The sequence below is a fragment of the Rhinopithecus bieti genome, unplaced genomic scaffold (genome assembly GCF_001698545.2).
Source record: "Rhinopithecus bieti isolate Rb0 unplaced genomic scaffold, ASM169854v2 scaffold_18153, whole genome shotgun sequence".
Classification (NCBI taxonomy): Eukaryota; Metazoa; Chordata; class Mammalia; order Primates; family Cercopithecidae; genus Rhinopithecus; species Rhinopithecus bieti.
Window position 1 is genome coordinate 1,623,353 of NW_016809139.1, and position 26,363 is coordinate 1,649,715.

Sequence of the window (26,363 nt, forward strand, 5' to 3'; positions counted from 1 at the left end):
CCTGTGAGCCCAGCCCCTGCCAATCAGGCTGCACCAGCTCCTGCACGTCCTCGTGCTGCCAGCAGTCTAGCTGCCAGCCGGCTTGCTGCACCTCCTCCCCCTGCCAGCAGGCCTGCTGCGTGCCTGTCTGCTGCAAGCCTGTGTGCTGTGTGCCCGTCTACAGTGGGGCTTCTTCTTCATGCTGCCAGCAGTCTAGCTGCCAGCCAGCTTGCTGCACCTCCTCCCCCTGCCAGCAGGCCTGCTGTGTGCCTGTCTGCTGCAAGCCCATCTGCTCTGGGATTTCCTCTTTGTGCTGTCAGCAGTCTAGCTGTGTGAGCTCTGTGTCCAGCCCCTGTGAGCCCAGCCCCTGCCAATCAGGCTGCACCAGCTCCTGCACACCCTCTTGCTGCCAGCAGTCTAGCTGCCAGCCGGCTTGCTGCACCTCCTCCCCCTGCCAGCAGGTCTGCTGCGTGCCCATCTGCTGCAAGCCTGCGTGCTGTGTGCCCACCTGTTCTGGGGATTCCTCTTCATGCTGCCAGCAGTCTAGCTGCCAGCCGGCTTGCTGCACCTCTTCCCCGTGTCAGGCCTGCTGTGTGCCCGTCTGCTGCAAGCCTGTGTGCCGTGTGCCTGTCTGCTGTGGGGCTTCCTCATGCTGCCAGCAGTCTAGCTGCCAGCCAGTTTGCTGTGCCTCTTCCTCCTGCCAGCAGGCCTGCTGTGTGCCTGTCTGCTGCAAGCCCGTCTGCTGCGTGCCTGTGTCCTCTGGGGCTTCCTATCTGTGCTGCCAGCAGTCTAGCTGCCAGCCGGCTTGCTGTACCTCCTCCTGCTGCAGACCCTCCTCCTCCGTGTCCCTCCTCTGCCGCCCCGTGTGCAGCTCCACCTGCTGCGTGCCCGTCCCCTCCTGCTGTGCCCCCACCTCCTCCTGCCAGCCCAGCTGCTGCTGCCCGGCCTCCTGCGTGTCCCTCCTCTGCCGCCCCACGTGCTCCCGCCTGGCCTGCTGAGGCCTCTTCTCAGGCCAGGAGTCCAGCTGCTGACGGGCATGTCCCCCAGGGCCAGCCAGGTTCAGGTCCTGACCTGGGTTAGGTGGCTGCCCCCACCTGGGATGGGGTCCCCGTGTCTCCCCTGTGCTGAGGTGACTTCCCCCTCCTTGCTCCCAGGAGTCCCATCCTCGCTGCTCCCCAGCTCCTGCCTCCCAGCAGGTACCCACCTGCCTGCTGGGTCCCCTGTCCTCCCTCCCAGCTTCTCTGCACTGGGTCACTTGGCCTCAACTTGAGCCTGTCAGCACCTCCTCCTGCTCCCCAATAAACTCTCCTTGGTCACCATTCTCTTTTCCTGTTGTGCTCCTGGGGGGACACATGGTGTGAGCTGACATTGGTTTCCTCCAGCCATGACTGTTTTTAGGAGTGAGGGCAGTGGCCTGCCTCCTCTGGACGGGTTACCAAGTGGGACTCCGGCCACACCCAGGAAGGCTCAGTCCTGCTCAGCCCCCTTATGCCCTGGGTGTGAGCAGGGCTGGGGTGGAGACTCCCTGCCACAATTCTCCTGGCTGTGGGCTCAGCTCTCCCTTCCCAGCCAGCTCCCTGCCCCACCTCAGGGCTCCCTAATGTTCCCACCATCACTGGAAGGATTTTGTCTTTCCTTTGTCACTTACTGGCATCCACACATCACACCCATGCTCTGAAAGCCTCCAGCTGCAACTGTTCCCTCTCATGGGGAGGGGGGTGAGTTCAGGTGGCCACCTCCCACCACAGACATCAAAGGGGCTGGGTTGTCCTCTCCACTCCCAGGACAACCAGGGGCATGGGACCCAAACTAGGACAAGTGGGTTTTGCTGAATTGAACATTAAATTAAATATGCAGACTGTGGCCGGGCACAGTGGCTCACGCCTGTAATCCCAGCACTTTGGGAGGCCAAGGTGGGCGGATCACAAGGCCAGGAGTTTGAGACCAGCCTGACCAACATGGTGAAACCCTGTCTCTACTAAAAAAGTACAAAAATTAGCCGGGCATGGTGGTGCACACCTGTAATCCCAGCTACTCAGAAGGATGACGCAGGAGAATCGCTTGAACCCGGGAGGGGGAGCTTGCAGTGAGCTGAGATTGCGCCACTGCACTCCAGCCTGGGTGACAGAGCGAGACTCTGTCTCAAAAAAAAAAAAAAAAAAAAAGCAGACCATAGAGGGTGATTAGCTTCTTTAGAAAAGTGGCTGCCTAGAATATGGCTTCCAGTTTTACATGGGCAAAGACTTGCTAAAAATATATATGCAGTCATGTGTTGCTTAATGACGGGATTACGTTTTGAGGAATGCATTTTTTAGGCGATTTTGTCATCGTGTGAACATCACCGAGTGTATTTACATGAACCTAGACGGTGCAGCCCACTACACACCTAGGCTGTATGGTGCACACACTACACACCAAGGTTCTATGGCTCCTAGCTGCAAACCTTACAGCACGCTACAGTGTGAATACTGCAGGCAGTCGCAGTGTACAAACAGTGTATTTGTGTTTCTAAACACAGACAAGGTACAGTAAGAAGTCAGTGTTATAATCTTACAGGACCACCATCCCCTGTGCTGTGCATGGTCGGCTGAAACATGGTCTGGCCACACATGACTGTATACTCTCTAACTTTTCACACCTGCTTTACCTTTCAGGCTTAATCACTTTCAATTCTTTACTTGTGTTAGGCTAGGAGTTAATGGAATCTAAATTGCAAATAAGTATAATCAAGTACTTCGTTTCACATAACCCAAATTGGAAAGGAAGCCAAAAAGCTCTGGGGTCTTGGTGGACACTGCATTTGTATTCGTTCTTGTTTTTTAATTGTCGTAAAATACACATAACATAAAATTTACCATCGAAACGATTTTTAGGGGTACAGTCAGTGGCATTCAGGACATTAATGTTGTTGTGCAGCCATCACCACCGTTCATCTCCAGAACTTCTTCGTCTCCCAACACTGAAACTCCACACCCATTAAACACTCACTCCCCGTCACCCCCCAGCCCCAGCACCCACCATTCTACCTTTGTCTCCGTGAATCTGACCAGTCTAGTGACCTCATATAAGCGGAACATCACCAAGGTTCATCCATGTCGTAGTGTGTGTCAGCATTTCCTTCCCTCTTTATGGCTGACTGACATTCCACTGTGTGGATGGACCACATTGTGTTTACCCAGGCATCTGTTCATGGACACTTGTGTTGCTTCTACCTTTTGGCAATTGTGAGTAAAGCTGCTATGAACATGGGTGTACAAGTATCTCTTTCAATTCCTTTGAGAATGGACCCAGTAGTGAAATTGCTGAATCATTTGGTCATTCTGTTTGTAACTTTTTGAGCCACTGTTTTCCACAGTGGCTGTACAATTTTAGTTTCCCACCAACAGCGCACAAGAGTTCCAGTTTCTCCACATCGTCGCCAGCATAACACATTCTGTTCTTTGGGCATTAGCCATCCTAGTGTGTGGGGGTGCCTTTGGTTTTACCATGGACCCGTGCTCCTGACTAAGCCAGTCCCTACTCCCTGGCGCCAGCCTTGCCCCTGGCCCAGCAGCCCCACCTCTCACACATCAGCCCTGTCACATACCAACCCCACCCCTCACACACCAGTCCCACCCCTCACACCAGCCCCACCCCAGCCCCCATTTTTTTTTTTTTTTTTTTTTTTTTTTGCTTGCAGCCCCACGCCCACAACACCGCTCCACCCCCTCCACACAGCCCCCACCATCTCCACACCAGCCCCAAAACCTCCTCCACATCCAGCTCCACCCCTCACACACCACTCCACCCTCTCAGCCATACCAGCCTCACGGCTCACACAGACAGCACCACCCTCTCCCACAATAGTCATCCACACCACCCCTCACACACCAGCCCTGAACGCCCTCACACAACAGCCCACCCCGTCACACCCATCCCACCCTTTCACATCACAGCAGCCCTCACACACCCAAGCCCAAACACTGACCCCACCCTCACAACACCATGCCCGCACACACACACCCCTTTCACCACCACCCCCACCCTCACTAGCCCTTGCCACCTCACACCCAGCCCTGGCCCCTCCACACACCAGCTCAACTCTCATCAGCACCTAGCCCCTCACACACCAACTCCACCCCCTCATAAACATCACCCATCATGCAGTCACATACCCCCCACCCCTCATACACCCACCCCATCCGCCTCACCTACGCACAACCCACGTCACACCAGCGCCTGCCCCTCACACACGCCACCTCTTTCACACAGCCCACCCCCTCACAGAGCCCCACCCCTTCCACACCCAGCCCACCTCACACTAGCCCCACCCCTTCATACCAGCCCCACCCTTCACACCAGCCCCACTCCTCGCACCAGCCCCACCCCTCGCACCAGCCCTAGCCCTCCATCAACCCCATCCGTCCCTATTAGAGGGCTAATTAGAGGGCCCCTATCTGCCCTGCCCTTCCCATCCACCACACCCCCTCACCTCGCCCCGCCCCTCCAGTCAGCCCCTGCTCCTCTCACCACCTGTGCTCATCACCTCTGCCCTTCCTATCTGCCCTGCCCCCGTGCCCAACCCCTACCCCCGTCCCATCCTGAGCCTGGCCCTCTTCCTGCAGAGGAACGAGTACCTGCTGACGGTGGTGGCGGAGGAGAGCGACCTGCTGCTGCTCGGCCTGCGGTTCTCGCCTGCCCAGCTGCACTTCCTGTTCCTTCGCAAGGACAGGGCCGGCGCCTGGCAGACCCGAGTGTCCTTCCGCAGCCCGGCCCTGGTGGACAGTCACTGGCACACGCTGGTCCTGGCTGTGTCTGCAGGCGTCTTCTCCCTTACCACGGACTGCGGCCTCCCAGTAGACATGTAGGTACCCACCCGGGGAGGGTGCACCTGCGGCCCGCAGAGTCCTGCCAGGCCAGGCGTCCTTCAGCCATGCTCGCCGGGCAACACCTGCAGGAGCTGTCCTGGGGCAGGAGCCAACTAGGTCCAGGAGTCATGGGGTGGAGGGGCAGGAGCCGCCCAGGGGGCAGGAGCCTTTCATGAGGCAGGGGCTGACCAGGGGAGGTCAGGTCAGGATCCGCGTGAGCCTCTGAAGGGCTGCATGGGGCGAGGCAAGCTCACCATCTGTGGGCAGAGTGGGCATTGGCAAGAGCAGGTGGTGAGCGATGCCCTGGATTCGGGCTGGAAGGGGAATCCAGGGAGTGTTTAGGAAGCACACTGCTGTCAAAACCCACATTCTAATGTTTCTCCATACCTTGAACACAAAACCCGCTGCACATCAGAGTCAGTGGCTTAGAACCAGGTAAGGGCGATCACACCAAGCACACTCCTTTTCCAGAAAAGTAGCTCAGGGGACTTGGCAGGGGACCAGCACTGTGGGGAGGGCGTTAACATCACATCAGGCAGCAGCAGGAAGTCAGAGTAACTCCTTTCCCAACCTCCAGGCTGGAGGCCCAGGCCTGGCTTCGTGACTCCACATGGCAGGTTCCTCGAGGATGAGGGAGCAAATATTGACAAAAACTCCAAATGAGCACAAGATTATCCTTTGTAGCCCTGGACACAGTGGGGGCTTTTGGAAGCCGAGTTTGCTTCTCGTTTTTGACGTCACCTGGTTTCTGTGGCCTGACAGTAGGTCCCCTGGACAGGAGCCCTCAGTCCCCATAGCTCAGCCAGTTGGTTACCCATGTCAGGATCTACCACTGTGGAGTAGCACTGTGCTTCTGTCTTTTTAATTGCAAATGATCCAGTTTATATTAAATCTATTAAATTATGATTTCAAATATTACTTTCAAAGGTAGGATCTTCTGTTTTGTTATGAAACTTATCTCACAATTATTATTATTATGCAGTTAGTTTAAACACACTTTTATCATAGCCTCTCTCCCACCCTCCCCCAAACTCATTCGGGCCCTTAGGAGGGTAACGAGTTCTCCGGTCCCGAGAGTTGAGAGTCTCCCAGGGAGGTGCTGTGCGGGCTGAAGACAACCTGACCTGGCAGCGGCTTCCCACCCCTAAAGAAAGTCTTTCTGGCTGGGCATGACGCCGCCTGACTTCTGGCTTTGCCACAGCAGCTAGGAATGATGTGGCCGCAGCACCTGAGGCCTGCACAAACGTTCACCTGCCTCCTCAGGAGAAAGGAAGAAATTAGGGTCGAAAGCATAATGATTAAGAATATTCCCCGAATATTAAAAGTGGCCTTCCTGGGGGAGATGGTGGGACATGAAGAGTCACAGGCCTGGAGCCAATTGTGGCCACGGGAAGAACTTAAGTCCTTGGCAGGCTGCCATGGAAGGTACAGGCCAGGGCTCGGGGGGCCAGAAGCCTGGACCCTAGCAGAGGCCAAGCTGTGTGCAGAGGACGGGGCCTTCTGGGACAGCAGGGCAGGAGCTGAGCTCACCATGGCCAGCTGCAGCCAGATGGCAAAAACTGGAAGGAGCAGACGTTTTACAAGAGACAGTGGCAGCGTGGCGGGGAGGCAAGACCGAAGGCACCCCTACTCTTCCGCCCAGGAGCTCTAGCCATGCCGTTCCCCAGCGGGTACCCACCTTGCTCCATCTCCGGTGTTCAGCCTCTACTCACTCATCAAGACCGCCTGCTCCTGACACCCTCGCGGGTCAGCAGCCTCCCTCCTGCCCTGAAGCCATGTGTCCCAGCACCCCAGGCTGGGTGATGGTACAGGAGCTCAGTGGAGGGAGGGTGAGTGGGCCGGAGGACCCTGTACAGGCTGAAGCCACGGCACATTCACCGTGAGATGGGGAGAACCACTAAGCATGTCACCACACACTTCTGCAGAAGGTCCTGGCCCTGGGGTGAAGGGCTCCCCAGAATTCATGTCCACCCAGCACCCATGAACGTGACCTTACCTGGAAACAGGGTCTTTACAGTCATCAAGTCAAGCTGAGGTCATCCTGGAGTGAGGCGGGCCCTGCTTCAGTGCGACTAGGATCCTTACCAGGAGACAGATAAGGGGAGAGGTGGACACCGGAGTGACATGGCCACAGGTCACGGGGAGCACCTGGAGCCACCAAAAGCTGATGAGTCGAGGAAGCGTCCTCCTCTGGAGCCTTTGGAGAAACCCTGCCCCAGCTTGATCCAGGCTACTGGCCTCCAGAGCCGTGCAGGCGATCGGCCCTGTGTGCCGTCCTTTGTGTGGCAGCCACAGCACGGATGCATGCTGCTTAGTGAGGGGCTCGTTCCCGCTGCTTCTGTGAGTAAACTGGTACGACCGCTCTCCTGTGGCCCTAACATTGTCCTCTGATATTTTCAGAATGGCCGATGTGCCCTTCCCGGCCACCCTGTCGGTGAGAGGAGCTCGATTCTTCGTCGGCAGCCGGAGGAGAGCCAAAGGCCTGTTCACGGTGAGTATGGAGGGGCTGCCCTCCCAACACCCGTGCTGTGGAATGGGACTGCCCCAGGCCCGTTGTCCTACTGCTCTAGTTAAACAGATCCTTGAATGTGCTAACTGGGGAAAGAAGGCACGGCGTGCGTGGAGTCTCTGCCACAGCGCCTTCACACTGCTGTTTCCTCTTGGGAAAAGAAGGCACGGCGTGCGTGGAGTCTCTGCCACAGCGCCTTCACACTGCTGTTTCCTCTTGGGAAAAGAAGGCACGGCGTGCGTGGAGTCTCTGCCACAGCGCCTTCACGCTGCTGTTTCCTCCTGGCACCCTCCTCCCTCATGGTCTTGGGTCCCTGCCCAACGGTCCTCTTCAGGCTGCCCCCACCACACTGAGCCGATGCCCACACTCCACCCTGCAGTCCCTTCCCCGGAGCAGTCTTTCCTCAGTAGTGCTGACGGCTCTTAGGCCAGCTGTGTGTCTGCTCAGTGCCTGTGTCTCCACCCACGTGTGAGCGGGGATCTCACTCCATGAGGCTAGAGGTCTTTGTTCCCTGCTGAGTCCAGTGTCTAGAGCCATGTGTGGCACATAGCAGATGCTCTGAATATTTATCGATGCATGTTTGGACAGATGGATGAATGGATGGGCAGATGGAGGGATGGACAATGGATGGATGGATGGATGGATGGAGAGATGAACAGATGGAGAGAAAGATGAATGGATGGGTGAATGGAGGGATGAATGAATGAGTGATGGATGAATGGGTTGGAAGGATGGATGGACAAATGGATGGACAAATGGATGGACGAATGGATGGGTGGATGGAGGGGTGGATGGATGAGTGGTGGGTGAATGGGTGGGTGGATGGATGGATGGATGAATGCATGGATGAACAGATAGGTGGATGGGCTGTTGGATGAGCAGAGTAGCCAGTCACTCTAAGTTCACACAAAAAAACCCTTCTGTGGTTCAGTTCCCTCGGAAGGGGGGCAATTCTTCACCATTGCTCCCACGGCCTTCTCAATAACCATCATGTAAACTCTTCCCACTTACCTCTGCAAAAGGTTAGATTCCATCCACCCCACCCTCCTCCGGGGTTTGGATGGGCCAAGCCCAGTGGTCCCCTCCTCAGCGGGTCCCTCCCCAGCAGCGTGGGCCTGAAGGAGCTGTCCCTCTCTCTGCAGGGCCTGGTGAGGCAGCTGGTCCTGCTGCCCGGCTCAGACGCCACCCCAAGGCTGTGTCCCAGCAGGAATGCCCCACTGGCGGTGCTGTCCATCCCACGGGTCCTGCAGGCTCTCACGGGGAAGCCAGAAGATAACGAGGTGCTAAAATATCCCTACGGTTAGTAGGGGGGGCCGCCGACCCCTGCACCAAAGGCAGACGCAAGAGCCCTGGCCTCACACCAGGCAGGAACTCAGGGCTCAGCTCTCAGTACTTCCCATGCACTTGCCCCTCTCATCACTGCCATGGGGGGCAGCGGTCACATTGGCCAGGGAGATGCTTGGGGCCCACCCCCAGGAAGGTAGGCGGCACCATCAGACAGGCCAGTGTCATCCTGCCCTCCCCTCCAAGCACTCCCATGACAGCCATCCAGCCCCTTCCTGGGGACCCCAGGCAGACAGCAGGCCTAACTTACTTTAGAAAGTCTTTGTCCAGAGCTATCTGACATCCCTCATCCCCTTTTGCCCCCCAAGGACAGTATTTGGGCCATTTCTCCCCACCCCGCCTCTGTCCCACCATTATCCAGACCAGCACGCCCCAGTCAGGCCCATTCTGGCCCTATACTCACGTCTTCCACAATCCCCGTGGCCCAGAGGGCCTCCCCACTTGGCTTTCTCTTGTGTGAAGTTACAAGGGTGACTGTATTTATTTAAACCACACTCCCGCCATGGAGAATCTGAAATGCCCCTCCCCACCACATCCCCACTGCTCAGCGGCCACCTCGAGGGACAGTGAAGTGGAGAACAGCCGAGCCCCTAAGCCTCAGGGTTAGTGGTTACCAGGTAGGGGAGCCACCACCTCCAACACATCCGGGCTACATGGTATACTGTCACACCACTGGCCAGCACTGGCTGGCAGGTGCACAGTTGTCCCACGTAGAGTCAAGAGGTGGCAGAATTAGGACCCACAGTGGGGTGTGACTACTGGAAGTGAGGAGATCAAACTGTCACAGATCCAAGCCAAGCCGTAGTTAAGACATACCAGTGTCAACAGGGACTCCCTCCTGAGAGGAGGCCGCACCATGTGCAATTGCTGAGGACTCTCAGAGGAGCAGGCTTTTCTGTCTCAATGGGATGGAAAACCGTGCCTTTCAGAGTGGACAGAGGGTGGGCTGACCGTATACGGGGCATCATGATGTCCTTCGTCACCAGTAGGCCAGGTTCTCACTTCCCCGCCAGCGATGTGGCAGGCTTGTGCCAAGGTGACTGCAGGGACCCTTCCAGGCCCGCTCGCAGAGGCTGAGGCAGGGCAGCCTGGTTTGGGACCTCCTCCTGCGTCGTCTTTCTTGGGGGGCACTGGCTTGCTAGATACTCATCTTCCTGGTCTTCCCCTCAGAAACCAACATTCGAGTGACGCTGGGACCCCGGCCACCATGCACTGAGGTGGAAGACGCCCAGTTCTGGTTTGATGCTAGCCGGAAGGGGCTGTACCTGTGTGTTGGCAACGAGTGGGTCTCCGTGTTAGCAGGTGAGGCAGCCCTGCACCCAGGGCGTTGGCATGCAGGGCCACTCTGGCACAGCGTGACTGGGAGTGGAGGCTAGGAAAGGGGGCACCTCAGCCACCTCTAAATGACCCCAGGCTTGGCCTTCAGGCTGGGGCACTTCTGAGAGTGACAGGCAGCATCAGTACTGACCCCCAAAGCAAGCGGCGGCCAGGATGGCCAGCAAGCCAGGACACTGCCCTCCCTAGAGCCACAGGACTCTCAGCCACGGGCCCTCCTCAGGGCAGGTGCCACTCAGGACAGGAAACCGTCCCACCAGGAGCCTCGAGCCTGTGCATGTCATTTGGAAATGTGAACCTCCAGGGCATGGCACACGAGCTGACAGGGCTGGGCATCACTTGGTACCCCTTCCTGAACTATGGGAAGACGATGCCTGCCTCCCTGCAGCCTCCCTGGTAGGGTGGCCCGGCCGCTGCCTCTGCCCACACCCTCCCTGTCCGCTAGATCAGAGATGAAATCCAAGATGAAAAGCCTAAAAGGTTATTTTCACAGCGAGCCTTCTCAGCAGCCTGTTCCTGCTGCTGGGGAGGTAAGTGGAGGTGGCGATAGATGCTCCAGACGGGTTACCCGTGAGAAACGGGCACAGGTTCCGCCTAGCACATGTGTGAGCTGCTAGCTCTCTTTCACATGATCAAGGGCACAACTTGCCATAGAAGCAGTGAGCCTTTTAACAAGGCCACAATGTGTAAACTTCATCCTGTCGGTATCACTGGGGGTTGCACAGATCACAAGCCTCTGGCAGCAGTGAGTGGCCTCCCTTTGACAGGCCTTTCCTGTGAGAGTGAAATGTGGAAACTGATGCCCGAGGCCAAGGCTCAGGAGTCGTGGCTTGGGGCTTGGGGATCGTGCTCCCACGAGGATTACTCTGGATTTCTGTTCTTGGAAATCTTAACCGAGTCACAATGTTTCTATCACAAGCCAAAGAAAGACTGGACTACGTGGAGGAGCATCAGAACTTGTTCACCAACTCAGAGACCCTGGGCATCGAGGTGTTCCGCATCCCCCAGGTGGGGCTTTTTGTGGCCACAGCCAATCGCAAAGCCACATCCGCGGTCTACAAGTGGACGGAAGGGAAGTTCGTCTCCTATCAGAACATCCCCACGCACCAAGCACAGGCCTGGAGACATTTCACCATCGGGAAAAAGGTAAGTCTGTTCGGTGACTTTCTCCATTCCCTTTCACTTGGAAAGCCCTGAGTCCACGGGCGGGGCCCCTACACTGATTCTGCAGGTAAAGGAGTTTCTCATGGTGTCAACACCTCGTTCAGGTGGTAAAAGGCTCACAGAGTCGCACGCATTAGCCCACCACCCTAAATCCAGGATGTGACTTTGAGACAGTCTGCTCAGCTCCCACAAAATGGAAGACTAGACCATTTCCCAGATGCCATCCGGTTCTACATAGACCCCTCATCACTACATTTAAAACCTGTTGAGAGTGTTTACATGAGCTGGTCAAAAACCCACAAATCATTTCAGAAAGACATTAGAAGATGGACATTCCTGATCCTTCCTTTCCTCAAATGTTGAGGACACGCGATGTCCACATGCAAGGCTGAGGCCAGGCTCAGGGGAGCCACGGGTGGGACTTTGCAGGCTGGCAGCCACCTTCCTGTCAGGGCTGCTCCGGGCAGAGGGTCGAGGTGGTGTGTCTGGGAAATGATTGACATCACGATGGGAAGGACAGGGTTTCCTCTTCCTAGCTCCGTCCACTCCCTGGACTCCACGCAGCCATGTCCTGGAGACAGCACCTCCTGACTGCCCCCAAATAGTCATTCACTGGACTACAATGTGCCAAGCACACCCACCAGGCCCTGTCTGGACACAGGGCTAAAGCAGTGAGCACAGCAGACAGAAACTGCTCTCTTGTGGCTTATAGTCACCCTCATGCAGGCTGCATTTGCATCCAGTATGGCGAGTGAATAACTATTTTTTTTTTGATTGATGACATCATAAGGTTTTGATTTTTTATTATATAAAAAAAACTTTGCATCCAAGAAAAATTGGAAAATTCTGAAAAGCAAAGGGGAAAATATTTCGTTCCATCATCTAAGCGAGTATGTAGGTTCATGTGGTGTCCTTGCCTCCAAGCACACTGTCCATGAACCATGCACCTTGCCCTTCTTTCTGTGTGTTCACGCAGCTGCACTATGAGCCCTGGGCACACTGCGCCATGTTCATGTTTTACACACATTGCCCTGACACAGCTTTGTGTGGCGATCACACCTGTAACACGGGAGAGCAGGTTGTGACGAGTTTTTCTGGTCATCTGGGTTATGAAGAACATTTTTGTGCATGAAGCTTTTCCTGAATTTGGGAATTTTGGCTTTTGTGTTTTTTGCCTTCAGATAGCAATAGAAGTGGAAATATTGGGTAAAGAATATGGACATTTTCAAGGGTCTTGATGAATGTAATGACCAGCTCTGCGCCCATCCCACCATGATGACCTGTAATGCGGGGGCCTCGGTCCTCTGTCCCTGCACCACGTAGCAGCCATGGATCTGGAGAGAGATGCTGATGTTCAGAAGCCTTCAGCACCAGGCCCCTGGCACCGACCCAAGCAGAACCACGTGGTCCTGGTTTACTCTCTTTCAGATCTTCCTGGCAGTGGCTAATTTTGAACCAGATGAAAAGGGTCAGGAGTTCTCTGTCATTTACAAATGGAGCCACAGAAAGCTGAAGTTTACCCCATATCAGAGCATTGCCACACACAGCGCCCGAGACTGGGAGGCCTTCGAGGTGGATGGGGAGCACTTCCTGGCGGTGGCCAACCACCGGGAAGGTAGGGCAGGTGTGGCCTTTACACCCAGAGGCAACCATTCCAGGGGCAGAGCAAGATTTGCATGCAGGATGAATGTGTATCTTATTAAAAATCAGTAAGCCGCACACAGCACAGGGTGAACATGCATTCTGGACCATTCCTCACTGTCTGGGGGACGGATATCTACTGGTTGTCCCTGGGGCACCTGCCCACAACAGAGCCACCCCAGAAACATAGACTGCCAGACTGACTCCCAACACAGAATGCCTGCCATCCTCTCTCCTTGTCTGAAAACAACTAACTGATTGACTGACTGACTACCTGACTGACTAGCTGACTGACTACCTGACTCACTGACTGACTACCTGACTGACTACCTAATTACCTAACTGATGACTGATTGACCTGACTGCTTGACTACTTGACTAACTACATGACTAATTACCTGACTGACTGACTACCTTACTGACTGACTACATCACAGACTGACTGACTGACTACCTTACTGACTACCTGACTCTCTGACTGACTGACCACCTGATACCTGATTGGCTGACTGACAACCTGAATGACTAACTAGCTGACGGGCTAACTGCCTGACTGACTGATTATCTGACTAACTACCTGACTGGCTGACTGACTGACCACCTGAATGACTATCTGACTGGCTAACTGAATGACTGACTGTCTCACTGACTGACTGACTGACTGACTGACTGCCTCAAAGAGAGAGTGACTGACTGACTGACTGACTGACTACCTGAATGACTGACTGACTGACCGATTACCTAACTATCTGGCTGACTGACTAACTATGGCTAACCTATGGCTGAATACCTCACTGACTGTATTGAACTGACTACCTGTCTGATGACTAATCTGAATGACTACCTGACTCTCCTGACTACTAATTACCTGACTACCTTACGACTGATTACTGACTGTCTCACTGACTGATTACCTAACTACCTGACTGACTAGCTGACTGACTGACTGCTAATTACCTGACTAACTGATGACTAACTACCTAAACTGATGATCTGACTAAACATGACTGACTAATTACATGACTAACTGGCTAACTACCTGACTGAACGACTGACTGATGACCTGACTACATCACTGACTAATTACCTTTCTGACTACTTGTCTGACTGATTGACCGCCTAACTACCTGACTAGCCTGCTAACTCCCTGTCTGACAGATTACTAACTAACCTGATTGGCTAACTGACTCACTGAGTACTACCCTCACCTTGACTGACTGACTGATGACCTAATTACTTGACCTCTCCCGACTAACTGATACCTAACTACCTGAATGGCTGACTCATTAACTGACTACTATCTTGACTGACTAACTACCTGTCTGCTGACTGAATGATTAGTTGACTACCTGACTGGCCTGGCTGCTGGCTGGCTGGCTGATGGACTAACCTCACTGACTGAACTGCTGACTGACAGTGACTACTTGGCCTAACTACCTGACTGTCTGCTGATTGATACCTAACTATGTGACTGACTGCGACTGACTACCTCGACTTACTAACTACCTAATTGACTGACAAACAACCTGATGACTACCCTGACTACCTTACTTATTGACTGACTGGCCTAACTACCTGACCTGACTGATGACTGACTACCTGACAACTGACTTGACTGACTACCTGACTGATAATAACTAACCTGACTGATACTACCTGACTGATGACATGCTGAACTACCTAAACTCAGCTGAACTGACTGATACCTCACTCCACTGACTGACTGACGGACGGAACTGACCAATTACCTGATTAACAACCTGACTGAATGACTGACCGACTGCCTACTAAACCACTGGAACCTGACTGCCTGACTACCTAATTACTTACAAACAACTGACTAACTGATACCTCACTGACCCTAACTACCTACCTCACTGACTGGTGACTGACTGACTGATACCTGACTATCTAGACCCTGACTAACCACCTGACTATCTGATCTGCCTGACTGATGACTACCTGACAACTGACTAACCCACTACTGACTAACTGATGACTGACTGACTGAATGACTATCTACAAACTGACTACCTCACTCCACTGACTGGACTGATGACTGACTACCTGACTGATTAACGTACCTGATGACTGACAAATACCCTAACTGACTGAACTTCACTATCTCACTGACTTAACTGACTACCTCACTGCTGACTGACTGATGACTGACTATCCGACTAACTGCCTGCTGACTGATTACCTTACTAACTACCTGACTGACTGAAATAATCCTGAACTACCTGACTTATTAACTAACTGACTGACCACTACCTGACTGACTGACTGAATACAACTGACCGACCACCTCCTGACTACTTCACTGACTAACTACCTGGACTGACTAACTAACTGACTGAACTGGTGAATCCTCACTGACTAATTGGCTGGCTAAACTGACCTGACTGCACCTGACCTACCCTGACTGACTGACCAACCTACCTGACCGACTGACAAATTAACTGAACTGGCTGACTGACTACCTCACTGAACTAACTGCTGGCTGCTGGCTGGCCTGGCTGGACTGACTCACTACCCAGACTGACTGACCAACTACCCTGACTACTTGACACCTTCTCAAGTGACTAAACTGATGACTAATCCTGACTGACCAACTGTAATAACCGACTGACAACTGACTGACTGGCTGGCTGGCTGACTGACTCACTACCCGACTGACTGACCAACTACCTGACTACTTGACTACCTATCTCAGTGACTAACTGATGACTATCTGACTGACCAACTGTAATAACCGACTGACAACTGACTGACTGACTACCTCAATGACTGACTGACTGACTAAGCAGCCTCCCTGCAGGAAAGGTCTGACCAGCACAGGGAGTGCAGATGTTAGGCAGTGGGCCCAGGCCCATGGCAGCGATGCTGGCCTGGTGGCTGGCCTGGCCAGGTGTGCAATGGAGGACAGCTGCCAAGGACATGGGATCTGGATGGCCTCCATGCCTTGTTTCCTGAGGACAGGCAGCGGTCCCCCCTTGTGCCAGCAGAGACAGTGAGGAGCACCGGCCTGAGAGGCACCAGGACACCTGCTTTCCAGGCCAGGACACTGCCCTGAGTGGCCACCACAAGTACCTGCCATCCTGTAGCTCCAGGAGCCGGCCTGGGTCTGAGGACATCTCCCCACCTGCAGGACCCCCAGACCCAACCCTGCCCAGGCTCCACAGCTCTGCACTCCCCTGAGCCCACAACCCACCCAATGGGGGAGCTCCACAGTGGAGAGGGAGGAGCCTCCAGGCAGAGGTGGCAGTACGTGGGAAGGCCTGGCCTGTCAGGACGCTGGGGAGCCATGGGCGGTTGGGCCAGGACACGGTGGGCCCCACCTCCAGGACACGGGAAGGTCCTGGGGATGTACACCTGTCCCGAGGGCGATGGGGGCCACCAAGCATTTCCACATGGGAATGGCACCTGGGAAGGCCCAGAGATGGAGTCAGAAAGGGGCTGAGGGTGAGAGGCTCAAGGTAAGAAGGGATGTCCCCAACAGCTGGCCTTGCCCTCGTGGGTCTGCAGTCCTCAGGGCAGGGACTTGGACTGGGCTCTGGCTCCGTCAGGGCTGCCATGGGGCTGTGGAATCTGCCTCCCTGTCCCCAGCACAGTCCTTTGGTTCCAGGCGACAACCACAACATCGACAGCGTCATCTACAAGTGGAACCCAGCAACCCGGCTCTTTGAGGCCAACCAGACCATTGCCACCTCTGGCGCCTACGACTGGGAGTTCTTCAGTGTGGGGCCCTACTCGTTCCTGGTGGTGGCCAACACCTTCAACGGCACCTCCACAAAGGTGCACTCGCACCTCTACATCCGGCTCCTGGGCTCCTTCCAGCTCTTCCAGTCCTTCCCGGTAAGGCCCCCGGCATGAGCCCCACCTCTCCATCGCTGGCCACTGCGTCTGCCATGTGCACCTGCTGGACAGGTGATGTGGGCTGGGGGTCCACCGAGAGCCAAACCTAGTGCTGTTCTGCACCCGTGACCCCAAAACCCAGGCAGGGCCTGCCTTTCTGGACGGCACAGGCTCTTTGCCCAGCGTCTCAGCCCTTCTTGCCTGGCAGCCTCTGTGTGCCCAGGGACAGTCCAGGCACCCACCCGGAAATGAGGCAGGAGGTGCACCGTGGCTCTGCCCCACCCTGGTGTGGTGTTCTCCATAAAGCAGCCCCCAGGCTCAGAACAGGCCCTTTGTCCCCTCGGAAGCTCCTGCAGTCTAATCCGAGTCTGTATGGGTGTCAGGGCCCTGGCCCGGGGGCAGCTGGGCAGCTTGGCTCTGACCCAGGCCAGTGTGGGGGCCGGGTCGGGGCAGCCCGTGGCGTTTCCCTCCAAGCCTCAAGTATCCCTTGGCTGGTTCCACCTCCAGGGGCGGGGACAGTGTGCTGCCTGCTCCCAGCAAGTGTGCCGAGGACTGTGACCGGAGCAGAGGTGCGGGGTATGGGACAGGCGGGGGCGCATCTCCCACCTCGGGCTCAGCCTCTATGTGAGCTGCGGTTCCCCAGAGGGGACAGCTCGATGGCTTTGCAGTGCCGGTGACAGCACTCCCACTGTTTGCTAGAAGCGTGCCTCTCATAAAACATCACCTCCCTCGTGTCCTTCCTGAATCTTCTGTGCCCCCTGACCTGGCGACCCATTCCACTGCAGAAATGTTCTCAGGGCCTTCTGCACCCGAGGCAGTGAGACTAACTCAGGCCACTCTTGCCACACGAGCTGCCCCCATGCCACGTCCCAGTGAGGCTGGTACAGGGGCAGAGCCATAGCGGATGCTGATGCCCAGACCCCTCGCCCCCATCAGGGAGTCTGGAAACACAGCGACAGCAGTCAGGCCTTGCCAAGCTACCCCTGCATTAGACAAGAGGCTGTGCCTGTGGTGGGTGGGGCTTTACGGCTGAAATGATTGAAGGCATTCTGGAACATTCCATACATTCCATATATAACATTCCATACATACATCTCATTAGGGCAAGCCTGCAGGGAGCACATGGGAATGAGCTTCCAAACAGAAGGGAGGAAAATGGAGTTCAGCAATCACAGGTTCCTGGAGCCCCTCCACCCGGCAGGAGTGAGAGCAGCTTAGGAAACCGGGAGTGTGACCACCTTGAGAAGCCCACAGGGGCCGGACCAGGAGCCGCGGCTCACAGGGACCACCCACCCACACGTGTTAATGCACGCAGAGAATTGCACTGGGGCTCCCCCGTGCTCAGCCCACCGGCAGGCTGCGGCACAGCGTCATCCAGGTGGCCACCGCCCCACCCTTCGGGCGCTCATGGTCCAGTGGGGAAGGGCAGTTTTACATAGATGTTCAAGGCACGAGGAGAGCAGCCATCAGCGAGCACACCCCCAACTTTTCCAGGCCTCACCAGGTGGAAGTGAGGGCTGGGAAAGTGGGAAAGTACCTGCAGGGCAGCAGGGCTGGCAGTAGGCAGCAGGGTCACCATCCAGAGCCACAGGCTGCAAGTGAAACATGAAGCCTGCCCTCGTGGGGTTGACAGGGCTGCATGGTAATGACTGGTCGGTGGCTGGGAGGGAGTAAGCCATTGGGAGGCTGCTGTGGCCGCCCAGATGAGCTGCAGGTACCCAGGTGAGGAGCCAGCAGTGCCAGAAGGAACATACCTCGAGCTCGCTAGTGCTGTGGATGGAACAGGTGAGCGTGCCTGGGATCCGGGAAGAGGCAAGATGAGCCTTCTGGCACCAGGGCAGAGTGAGGCTCAGTGCACTAGGTTGGGGGTGAGCCAGATTCCTTCCAGCCACTGGCCTTGGTAACAGCCTCAGGAGGTAGGTGGTGGCAGCAGCTCACACTGGCTGAACCTCGACTCTGTAGAGCGCCTGTGCCAAGAGCTCTGCCCACATCCTCCCACGTCACCCTCACAGCACCTTGAGAGGGGCTTGCTGCCACTCACTGGTCTCCGTTACCCACAAGGACACAGAGGCTTAGAGCAGTGGAGGGCTTTGCCCGTGGCAGAACTGGGATCAAGCCAAGCAATGCGGCCTGTCACTTGGTTTGATGTGGCACAGGACAGAGCTGAGCACAAGTTCCTTGTCTTACTGGTCCCTGCGCAGTCCTCTCACCACAACGTGCATGCTGCTAAGACTCTGCGAAACTACAAGGGTGTCCTGGGCTGGTGGCCACGTGCTGGTGTGCAGATAGCTGACCTGAAGAAGGGTTCAGGAGCCTTCAGTCATGGGTTAGGCGTGGCCACAGAGCTCAGCAGGGACGGCCCCTCTGACCAGTAGTCATTGACCTGGAGTCAGACTAGGCTGGTGAGGTTTGAGATGTGAAAGCAGCTGCAAGCTGGGGCCAAGACCATGATATGGGCTGGAAATTGGGATTCCCAAGGAGGCCTCGACACGCGGGTACAGTGGCTAAAAAGGCAAATGGTGGGCTGGGCACAGTGGCTCACGCCTGTAATCCCAACACTTTGGGAGCCCAAGGAGGGCGGATCACGAGGTCAGGAGATCAAGACCATCCTGGCTAACACGGTGAAACCCTGTCTCTACTAAAAATACAAAAAAATTAGCTGGGCGTGGTGGCGAGTGACTGTAGTCCCAGCTACTCGCGAGGCTGAGGCAGGAGAATGGCGTGAACCTGGGAGGTGGAGCTTGCAGTGAGCCGCGATCATGCCACTGCACTCCAGCCTGGGCAACAGAGTGAGACTCCATCTCAAAAAAAAAAAAAAAAGGCAAATGGTGACATCGAGCAGCAAAGAAAGGGTGGCTTGTGTACCTGGGTGCAGCTGCAGAGCACAGGTGATCTGGCGGACAGCAGTTCCCGTGGAAACACCCGGGGCTCCACACCAGTCACGTGTCATTGGGATCACACTGGTGCCCTAACATGAACGTGCGCCCTGCTGGCTCCAGGCTCACACATGCAGAGCCCCAGCACATTGCAGCATGTTCAAGGAGCTTTGCCAGAACCACGAAGGGATTTGAAACGTTATCACACAAGGAACAATTGCAGGACTTGAGGCTTTATCCTGAAAGAAGGCATAGGCAGTCACTTCCGAGCATCTAACGGATGAGCTGGGGAAGGGGGAGCGGGCCTCCGGGGATCTTGAGAGCAGAGTCGCGCACCCCGGATGGAAAGGCACCACAAGTGACTTTCTCATCAACTAGGCAAGCTCTCCTAACAGCTGTTGAGCCACGGAGAGGCTGCTGTCCTGGGGGCCCTGCATTCTAAATCACAAAGTGAGGTGACATGAGAAAGGATCCCTGCAGTGGGTTGGGGAGTGCATTTTGGAGATTATCATCCTAGATCTACCAACACCATAATCCTAAAGCTCCTGTGATAACACCAAGTCCAATTTACAGCGTCTTCTTCATGATACTTCACCAAGGGGCTTAAGGCCAGCTGCACATGTCACCTATGCCATCCTCTCCAGCTAAGGGTCCCTGGATGTTTGACAAAAATCCTGAAAACTGCAGGAGTCAGGCTAAAGAAAATAAAGACAGGCTGAAAGAAACTGAGCTAGCTCTAGAAACAGAAAGGAATTTTTTAAAGTTACAATTGTCTTCAGAAGTATTCAAGAAGATACTGCACTTACGAAATAAAAAATGCTACTAATGAGACAGAGAGCTTGGACATTAAAAACGCAATTGCTGGCATTAAAAGAAGACATTCATTAACATGACTGAAATATAAAGTAAAGAGAATCTTCTAGAATGCAGAATGAAAAGAGAATCAACCCCGGAGAGTCTGTATCTGGCTAACCAAAGTTCTAGAAAAAAAGAAGAGGGTGAAGAAAGTGATGGAATTGTCGGAGAAAGCCTTGAAGAAAACCTCCCAGATCTCATCAGACTGAAGGGGCGCTGAGACCAAGGAGGGCGAGAGCAAAGGAAAGTTACCTTCCAAACACACAGGAGCCCCTGGGATTTCCCACTGGCAGTCCTGGGTATCAGGAGGTAGGATGGCTCAGTGTTCTGAAGGCGAGTGATGGACACAGTGCCCCCGCAGGACAAGGCCGCTGGCCGCTGCCGTGCACAGCTCCCACATGTCCGTGGCTTCCTGCCACATTGGGTTAGTTCTCATACCAAGTCAGACAAGGTTTGCTGTCCTGTCTGGGCTACCCCTTGGAGCACACACAGTGGGAAGCAGCAGGAAGGGGCTGACCTGATTCTGTGCTCACAACCCATTGGTCAGGGCCAGTCACATGACCCAGCCTAGCTGGACCTGGGCTCATTTGTCCTCACAGCTCATTGGCTAGTGCTGGTCATATGACCCAACTTAGGTGGGCCTGTGTTCGTGTGTCCTCACAGCTCATTGGCTAGTGCTGGTCATATGACACTGCCTAGGTGGGCCTGTGCTCGCATGTCCTCACAGCTCATTGGCTAGTGCTGGTCATATGACCCAACCTAGGTGGGCCTGTGCTTGCGTGTCCTCACAGCTCATTGGCTAGTGCCAGTCACATGACCCAGCCTGACTCGCCCTGTGCTCATGTGTGCTCACAGCTCATTGGCTAGTGCTGGTTATATGACCCAGTCTGGCTGTCAGTCTGAGATGTGGGAGCCCTGGACGAGGCGGTGTCCCTGGGGTGCACCAGTAAGCCCGGGTACTCAACCAGATGCAGGAAATGAGAACTAAAGTGGTGGCTCCACCCAAAGATGACCATAAAGAAAGTTCTGGAATGAGAACTGGGGTGTGTCCTAGAAAGAAGCCAGCCCAGATGGTCTGGGGTCAGCGAGGGCATAAGAGAGGGTTGAGGGGCTGTGGAGCCCAGGGAGCACAAAGTGTATCCAGGGATGGCGCGCTGAAAGAGGGACAGAAACACAGACTCCAGGAGATGAGGAGGGCAGAGACACGGGGCCGGGCCAGGACGATCTTCCTCTGCAGCAGCCACTGCGGTGGGACGGGACTGACAGCCCCAGGGAGCAGCATCGAGGGGCTCTTGGGATGGGAAGATGGGAGAGCTGGGAGCGTTGTCGCCTGCAGAGCTGGTGTGTTTTCTTCCTCTGGGAAGGAGGGAAGGAGGGGAGGGCCAAACCCGGGAGGGGGCAACTAGAAACTTGTTGAAAAGCAGCATACACAGATCACAGGTCCAAGTACGAAGCAGGTGAACCCGTGCTGTGATTTTAAGCATGAAAGGAGAATGTTTGCCTGGCATGGGGACTGCCCCAGGGATGGCATGGCAGTCGGTCGTCTTGACGGAAATCGCCTGGGTGGGTGGTGCCATAGCCCGGCCCCTGGCTCTGGGGCTAACATCACTGTAAGATCAGGACCACACGAAGCTGATCATGATGTGTCACTCAGAGAATCGCCCCATGGCCAAACCCAGGGGAATCTGTCTAGGTCCAACGCTGGGCACGGATGTTGGTGTTTATTAGTGGAAGTACAACCCAGGCTACTTGGGGAGCGGAGAGAGGGGACGGAGGGCAGAGGCCCTGCATCTCCATTCCACACCCTACACTGTGGGTGAAGAGGCAAGGCCAGAAGCCTCCCACCAGGAATCAGAGGAGCCCCAGCAGCACCCACTGAGGGAGACAGTCGCCACAGACCCTAAGCAGGAGCAGCTCTGCCTTCGGGTGCCCAGACCAGGTGCAGGCAGGCAGCCTAGTGCTCCCAGATAAACAAGACCTGGCAGCCCTGGCCCCGCCCTGCGTGTGGAGCATGGCTCCCTTCACTCCTGACAGCCTCATTCTGGAAGCCCTGGAATTCCTGCTGATGGCAGCCTTCCTCGTCTTCCTGTTTTGGAAAGCCTTTTGGAGATTTCTGGAAGGTGGTCTGTGACTGCACATCCTCAGCTGGTTAGCGATTCCACCTCACACCCATCTCACAGGTGTGGAAACTGAGGCTCAGGTTCAGGAACCTGGCCACAAACACACGGCGGTAAGCGGCCGAGCCAGGGCGTCCACAGGTGTGTCCCTGCGTCCACGTGAATCCCCTCCTCCGTGCCTGCCCCGTGGGGATGGAGCCTGCAGCCTGGTTCGGGCCGTGACAGGAGTGCCTGGAACACCTCACACCATGGTGGGGTCTCAACCCTTCACTCATGGGGCCCATCCGTCAGATGGACTACCTGCTCTTCATGACATGACATCGGGACTGGATTCTGAGCTTTGTTGATCTTTGTGTGTTCTGGAAGGCAGTGGGGAGGCGTTGGTGGAATGTGGTTACTGAAAAACACAGGGCTTCTGTCGCGGGTGAGGTGGTGGAGGTGGCAGCCCAGCCCGGAAGACGGCTAGTCTACATTTTCAGGCCGCATGTGAAGGGCAGCTTTGATCTGCACGATGGACTGAAGCAGTGTCCTGGAGACACACGGGCATCCTCAGAAGGGGTCCAGCAGCGAAGGGGCAGAAATGGAACCACCTGAGCCAAGGGGAGGGTCTGGGCTAGCGACCCGGGGAGAAGTCCCAAGGGGTGGGTGACACCTGCCTGAAGCAAACATCGGAGAAGAGCAGGGGCTGGAGCAGGACCACAGCGGACAGAAGGAAGCACGGCTGCAGCTCCCCCAGACAGACCAGAACTCCAGGAATGGGGACCTGGTTGCTGGGGGCACCGCCATGGCCCAGGTCCTGCACGCGCCACAGGAGGGCCCTGGGCAGGCGCTGGGACCACGCTTCCTCTCCACCCGGCCTGAGCCTCATTTTCACAACTCAGTAATTCCTCAAAACTCACAAAGCCCACTTTCATGTTTTGCCAACATTTTTCACATTGTGTTGAAATCCTTTTAGGTCCTAGAGATGTCTTAATTTGTTTACTGTTTGGTTTGAGTTTTGCAATGTCTTTCATGAACGTGAGCTTTGAAGCGGGTGAAGTCGACATGCTTTGAAAGTGCGTGTGTGCCGTAGAGAGGCGCCGTTTCTGGAGGGGTCTGCGGGGGTGTGGGGTGCAGGTGGGGTTAGAGGAGCTGTGCACACAGAGCTCACTTTCTCCCAGAAACACAGGGTGGGCGTTCCCGGGGCACTGCAGGTTAAGTGCAGTGCTCCAAAAGAATGGTCGGTGGGCATGGCAGGACTTTGCAACCCAAAGGCAGGTATGAGTGAGGAGCTGGCTGCCCACCCTGGGGAAGGCAGTTTGATGTCCCATTCTTCCGCCTGCCCTCAAAGTCTTTCTGCCCGTCCCACCAGGAATTCTAGAACTTTCTTCCAGGTGGGAGAGACCAAGCCTCCAATGACTGGGCCTTCCCAGCTTGGACCAAAGGAGGAGTGAGTTCTGACCCTAGAAGTCTAGGCACAGGGTCCTGCTCCCTGAGCTGATGGAGTGGGGCCTGATGGAGTCACGGTCACCAACTGTGGCCTCCAAAATAGGTTTGGCTTCTGAGTGAGTTTGCTGCAGACCTCAGAAGGTGTTGCAGCTTCCAAAGCTTGGTGGTTCTGTGATCGTAGCTGTCGGCTTGTGGGGTCCTCACAAGGACAGCAGCAACCACCATGTTAGCAGGGACCCCTCGTCACAGCTGGGCCCCCGACTTGGTGCCACACACTTCCTGAGGGTCCCGCCCATGGCTCCTCAACACACGTACATGCACACTCGGGCACACGTGTGTGTACTCGCCTCCATGGCGATCGAAGGGCAAGAGGTGCTGTGAGGCAAGGACGCAGTAGGGGCCACTCTGGGAACAGGCACCCGGCAGGCAGCCATGTGGTGGTTAGAAAAACAGTCAGGAGCCCCTAAGCACCCTCATGAGACCTGGCTGTGTCTCTCTGCATCTCCATCTGCACATCTGTCAAGGGGGTGGCATGAAGGGGCCCCTCCCAGTGGTCAGCACTGCCCAGGACAGCCTGACGGGGCTGGGCAGAGCCTGGGTGGGAGGGCTCCGGGAAGGTGGCAACTGTGCCCTGTGACTTCTGTCTTCTCTGTGACGCAGGAGCTGGCAGTGGCCTAGGCAGCTTGGAGAAGGTGCCAGGCTTGCGGGTTCTGCAGGGACGAAAAGAGCACAGAGGGGCACCCAAGAGTTGGCTGGGGAGTGCGTTGAGCCCAGGTCCCTCAGGGGAGTAACCTGTCATCCAGTAGCGCTGCCCCCCCACGGCTGCCCAGGATGCTGGTCCAGCCTTAGCCAGCTACCCTTGGAGAGGATGCCAGTACGCCCCCCACCAGGGCCTGTTGGGGAACTGCTTTCTCCTGGCGGCTGGGGAGGGAGCCCCAGGGGTGCATCCTGCCTCCCTCCCCTCCCCGGCACTCCCAGACTGCAGAGGCATCCTCTTTCTTTGCCCCATCAAAGCCAGAACCCGAGGGCCTCTTTGCCCAGCAACTAATCCACTGATTACCAGGTGCCCACCCGCCCTCGAGGGAGCTGTTGGGGGCTCCAGGTGCTCCTGGCTGCCAAGTCCCGGAAGCACCATCATCCCAGCAAGATGCTCCTGAGCTGCCAGGCACCGTGCCAGGGCAGCAGGGCCAGGCTCTGGGGAATTCCATTGGAGGGAGGGCGGGAAGGGCCTGCCCAGCCCAGCAGGTGCCTGGCCGCTTGGCTCCCGTGCCAGCCGGGGTTTGGCAGGGCCTTTGATGTGAAGATTCTTTTTCTCTCCTCTATGAGTCCCTAATGTGCTTAGAATCTGGGAGTGGCCTGACAGTGGGTCCCACGCTGCACACCCTCTGCCTGGGTTGGCACAGCCCCTGGGGGGCACCTCTTCACTTCTGAATGGGAGAAGGCCCCAGCTTCAGCAGAGGGACAGGTTCACTCCAACCTGCAAAGGGCTTCTGACTGCCTGGCGTAGGGAGGAGGGGCTGTGGACAGCCAATGACAATGACTGCCCTGCTGTGGACTCAGCCAGCTAAATGCTGGGAGCAGGAGCCGGTGACACCCCGTGGGGTTCTCTGCCAGCCTCCAGCCAGTTTCAGATAAACTAATTTTTCTTTTTGCCAAAGTATGTCTCAAGTATTACATAGGATACATGCAGACTAAAGAATTATTCGTTGTCTGAAACTTAGATTGAACAGGGACCCTGGGTTTGCTAAATCAGATGCAGACCCTGGCTGAGCGCAGCAAGCAGAAGGGTGACTTGAGCAGCCTCCCAGCCTCCCCTGGCTGCCGCCGCCCCCAGCCTGTCTGGCCCTGCACTCCAGCAAGGACTCTGCTTTGTAGCGGCAGCCAGGCAGGTGGCCACACAGCGCCGACTCCCGCCACTGCCATGTCCTGGACAGACCTCCACACCCACCCCCACAGCTGACACGCGCTTGTCCTGGAACAAATACACACCCCCCCGCCGGCTCCAACCAAGATTCAACTCAAGGTTTGTTCCCTGCCACCCCATGAAACGTGGGCACAGTCCCTGCCCTGGAGGCTGCAGTGCTGCAGGTCCCACCAGACCAGACTGCCCGTCTTGGGCATTCCCAACCCAGAGTCTCCACCAGCCTCGGGGCTGTGGCCAGAGCACCGCCACCTCCACCCCACGCTCCTGCCACCTGCCCCTCCCCAGGGCTCACGCAGCAGCCCGTGTGCCACCCAACCCTAGGGATGTACCGAGTCCTCTGAGGGGTCTCCAGAAGCCCCTGTCTCCATCCCTAGGGATGTACCGAGTTCTCTGAGGGGTCTCCAGAAGCCCCTGTCTCCAAGGACCCCACCCTTCTTTACCCTCTTGGGAGTGGGACCCACCCCACCCCACCCCACCCCACCCCAA

The 26,363-nt window shown here is 56.0% G+C and overlaps 2 protein-coding genes across 5 annotated transcripts in view; both read left to right on the forward strand.

The window, feature by feature from the left end:
- Window positions 1-977, forward strand: part of LOC108539798 (keratin-associated protein 10-6-like) — a 3,097-nt gene extending 2,120 nt beyond the window's left edge. Inside the window, exons 2-4 of one of the 4 annotated variants that reach the window (XM_017888697.1) lie at window positions 78-142; window positions 344-563; window positions 684-977. In XM_017888697.1, coding sequence (XP_017744186.1) covers window positions 78-142; window positions 344-563; window positions 684-977 — 579 coding nt within the window. The other 3 variants (XM_017888695.1, XM_017888693.1, XM_017888694.1) reach the window with 3 other exon arrangements.
- Window positions 1-26,363, forward strand: part of TSPEAR (thrombospondin type laminin G domain and EAR repeats) — a 250,187-nt gene that overhangs the window by 211,817 nt on the left and 12,007 nt on the right. Inside the window, exons 3-9 of the mRNA XM_017888692.1 lie at window positions 4,584-4,822; window positions 7,227-7,317; window positions 8,478-8,634; window positions 9,850-9,981; window positions 10,934-11,160; window positions 12,607-12,793; window positions 16,448-16,677. Coding sequence (XP_017744181.1) covers window positions 4,584-4,822; window positions 7,227-7,317; window positions 8,478-8,634; window positions 9,850-9,981; window positions 10,934-11,160; window positions 12,607-12,793; window positions 16,448-16,677 — 1,263 coding nt within the window. The remainder of the gene's footprint in view (window positions 1-4,583; window positions 4,823-7,226; window positions 7,318-8,477; window positions 8,635-9,849; window positions 9,982-10,933; window positions 11,161-12,606; window positions 12,794-16,447; window positions 16,678-26,363) is intronic.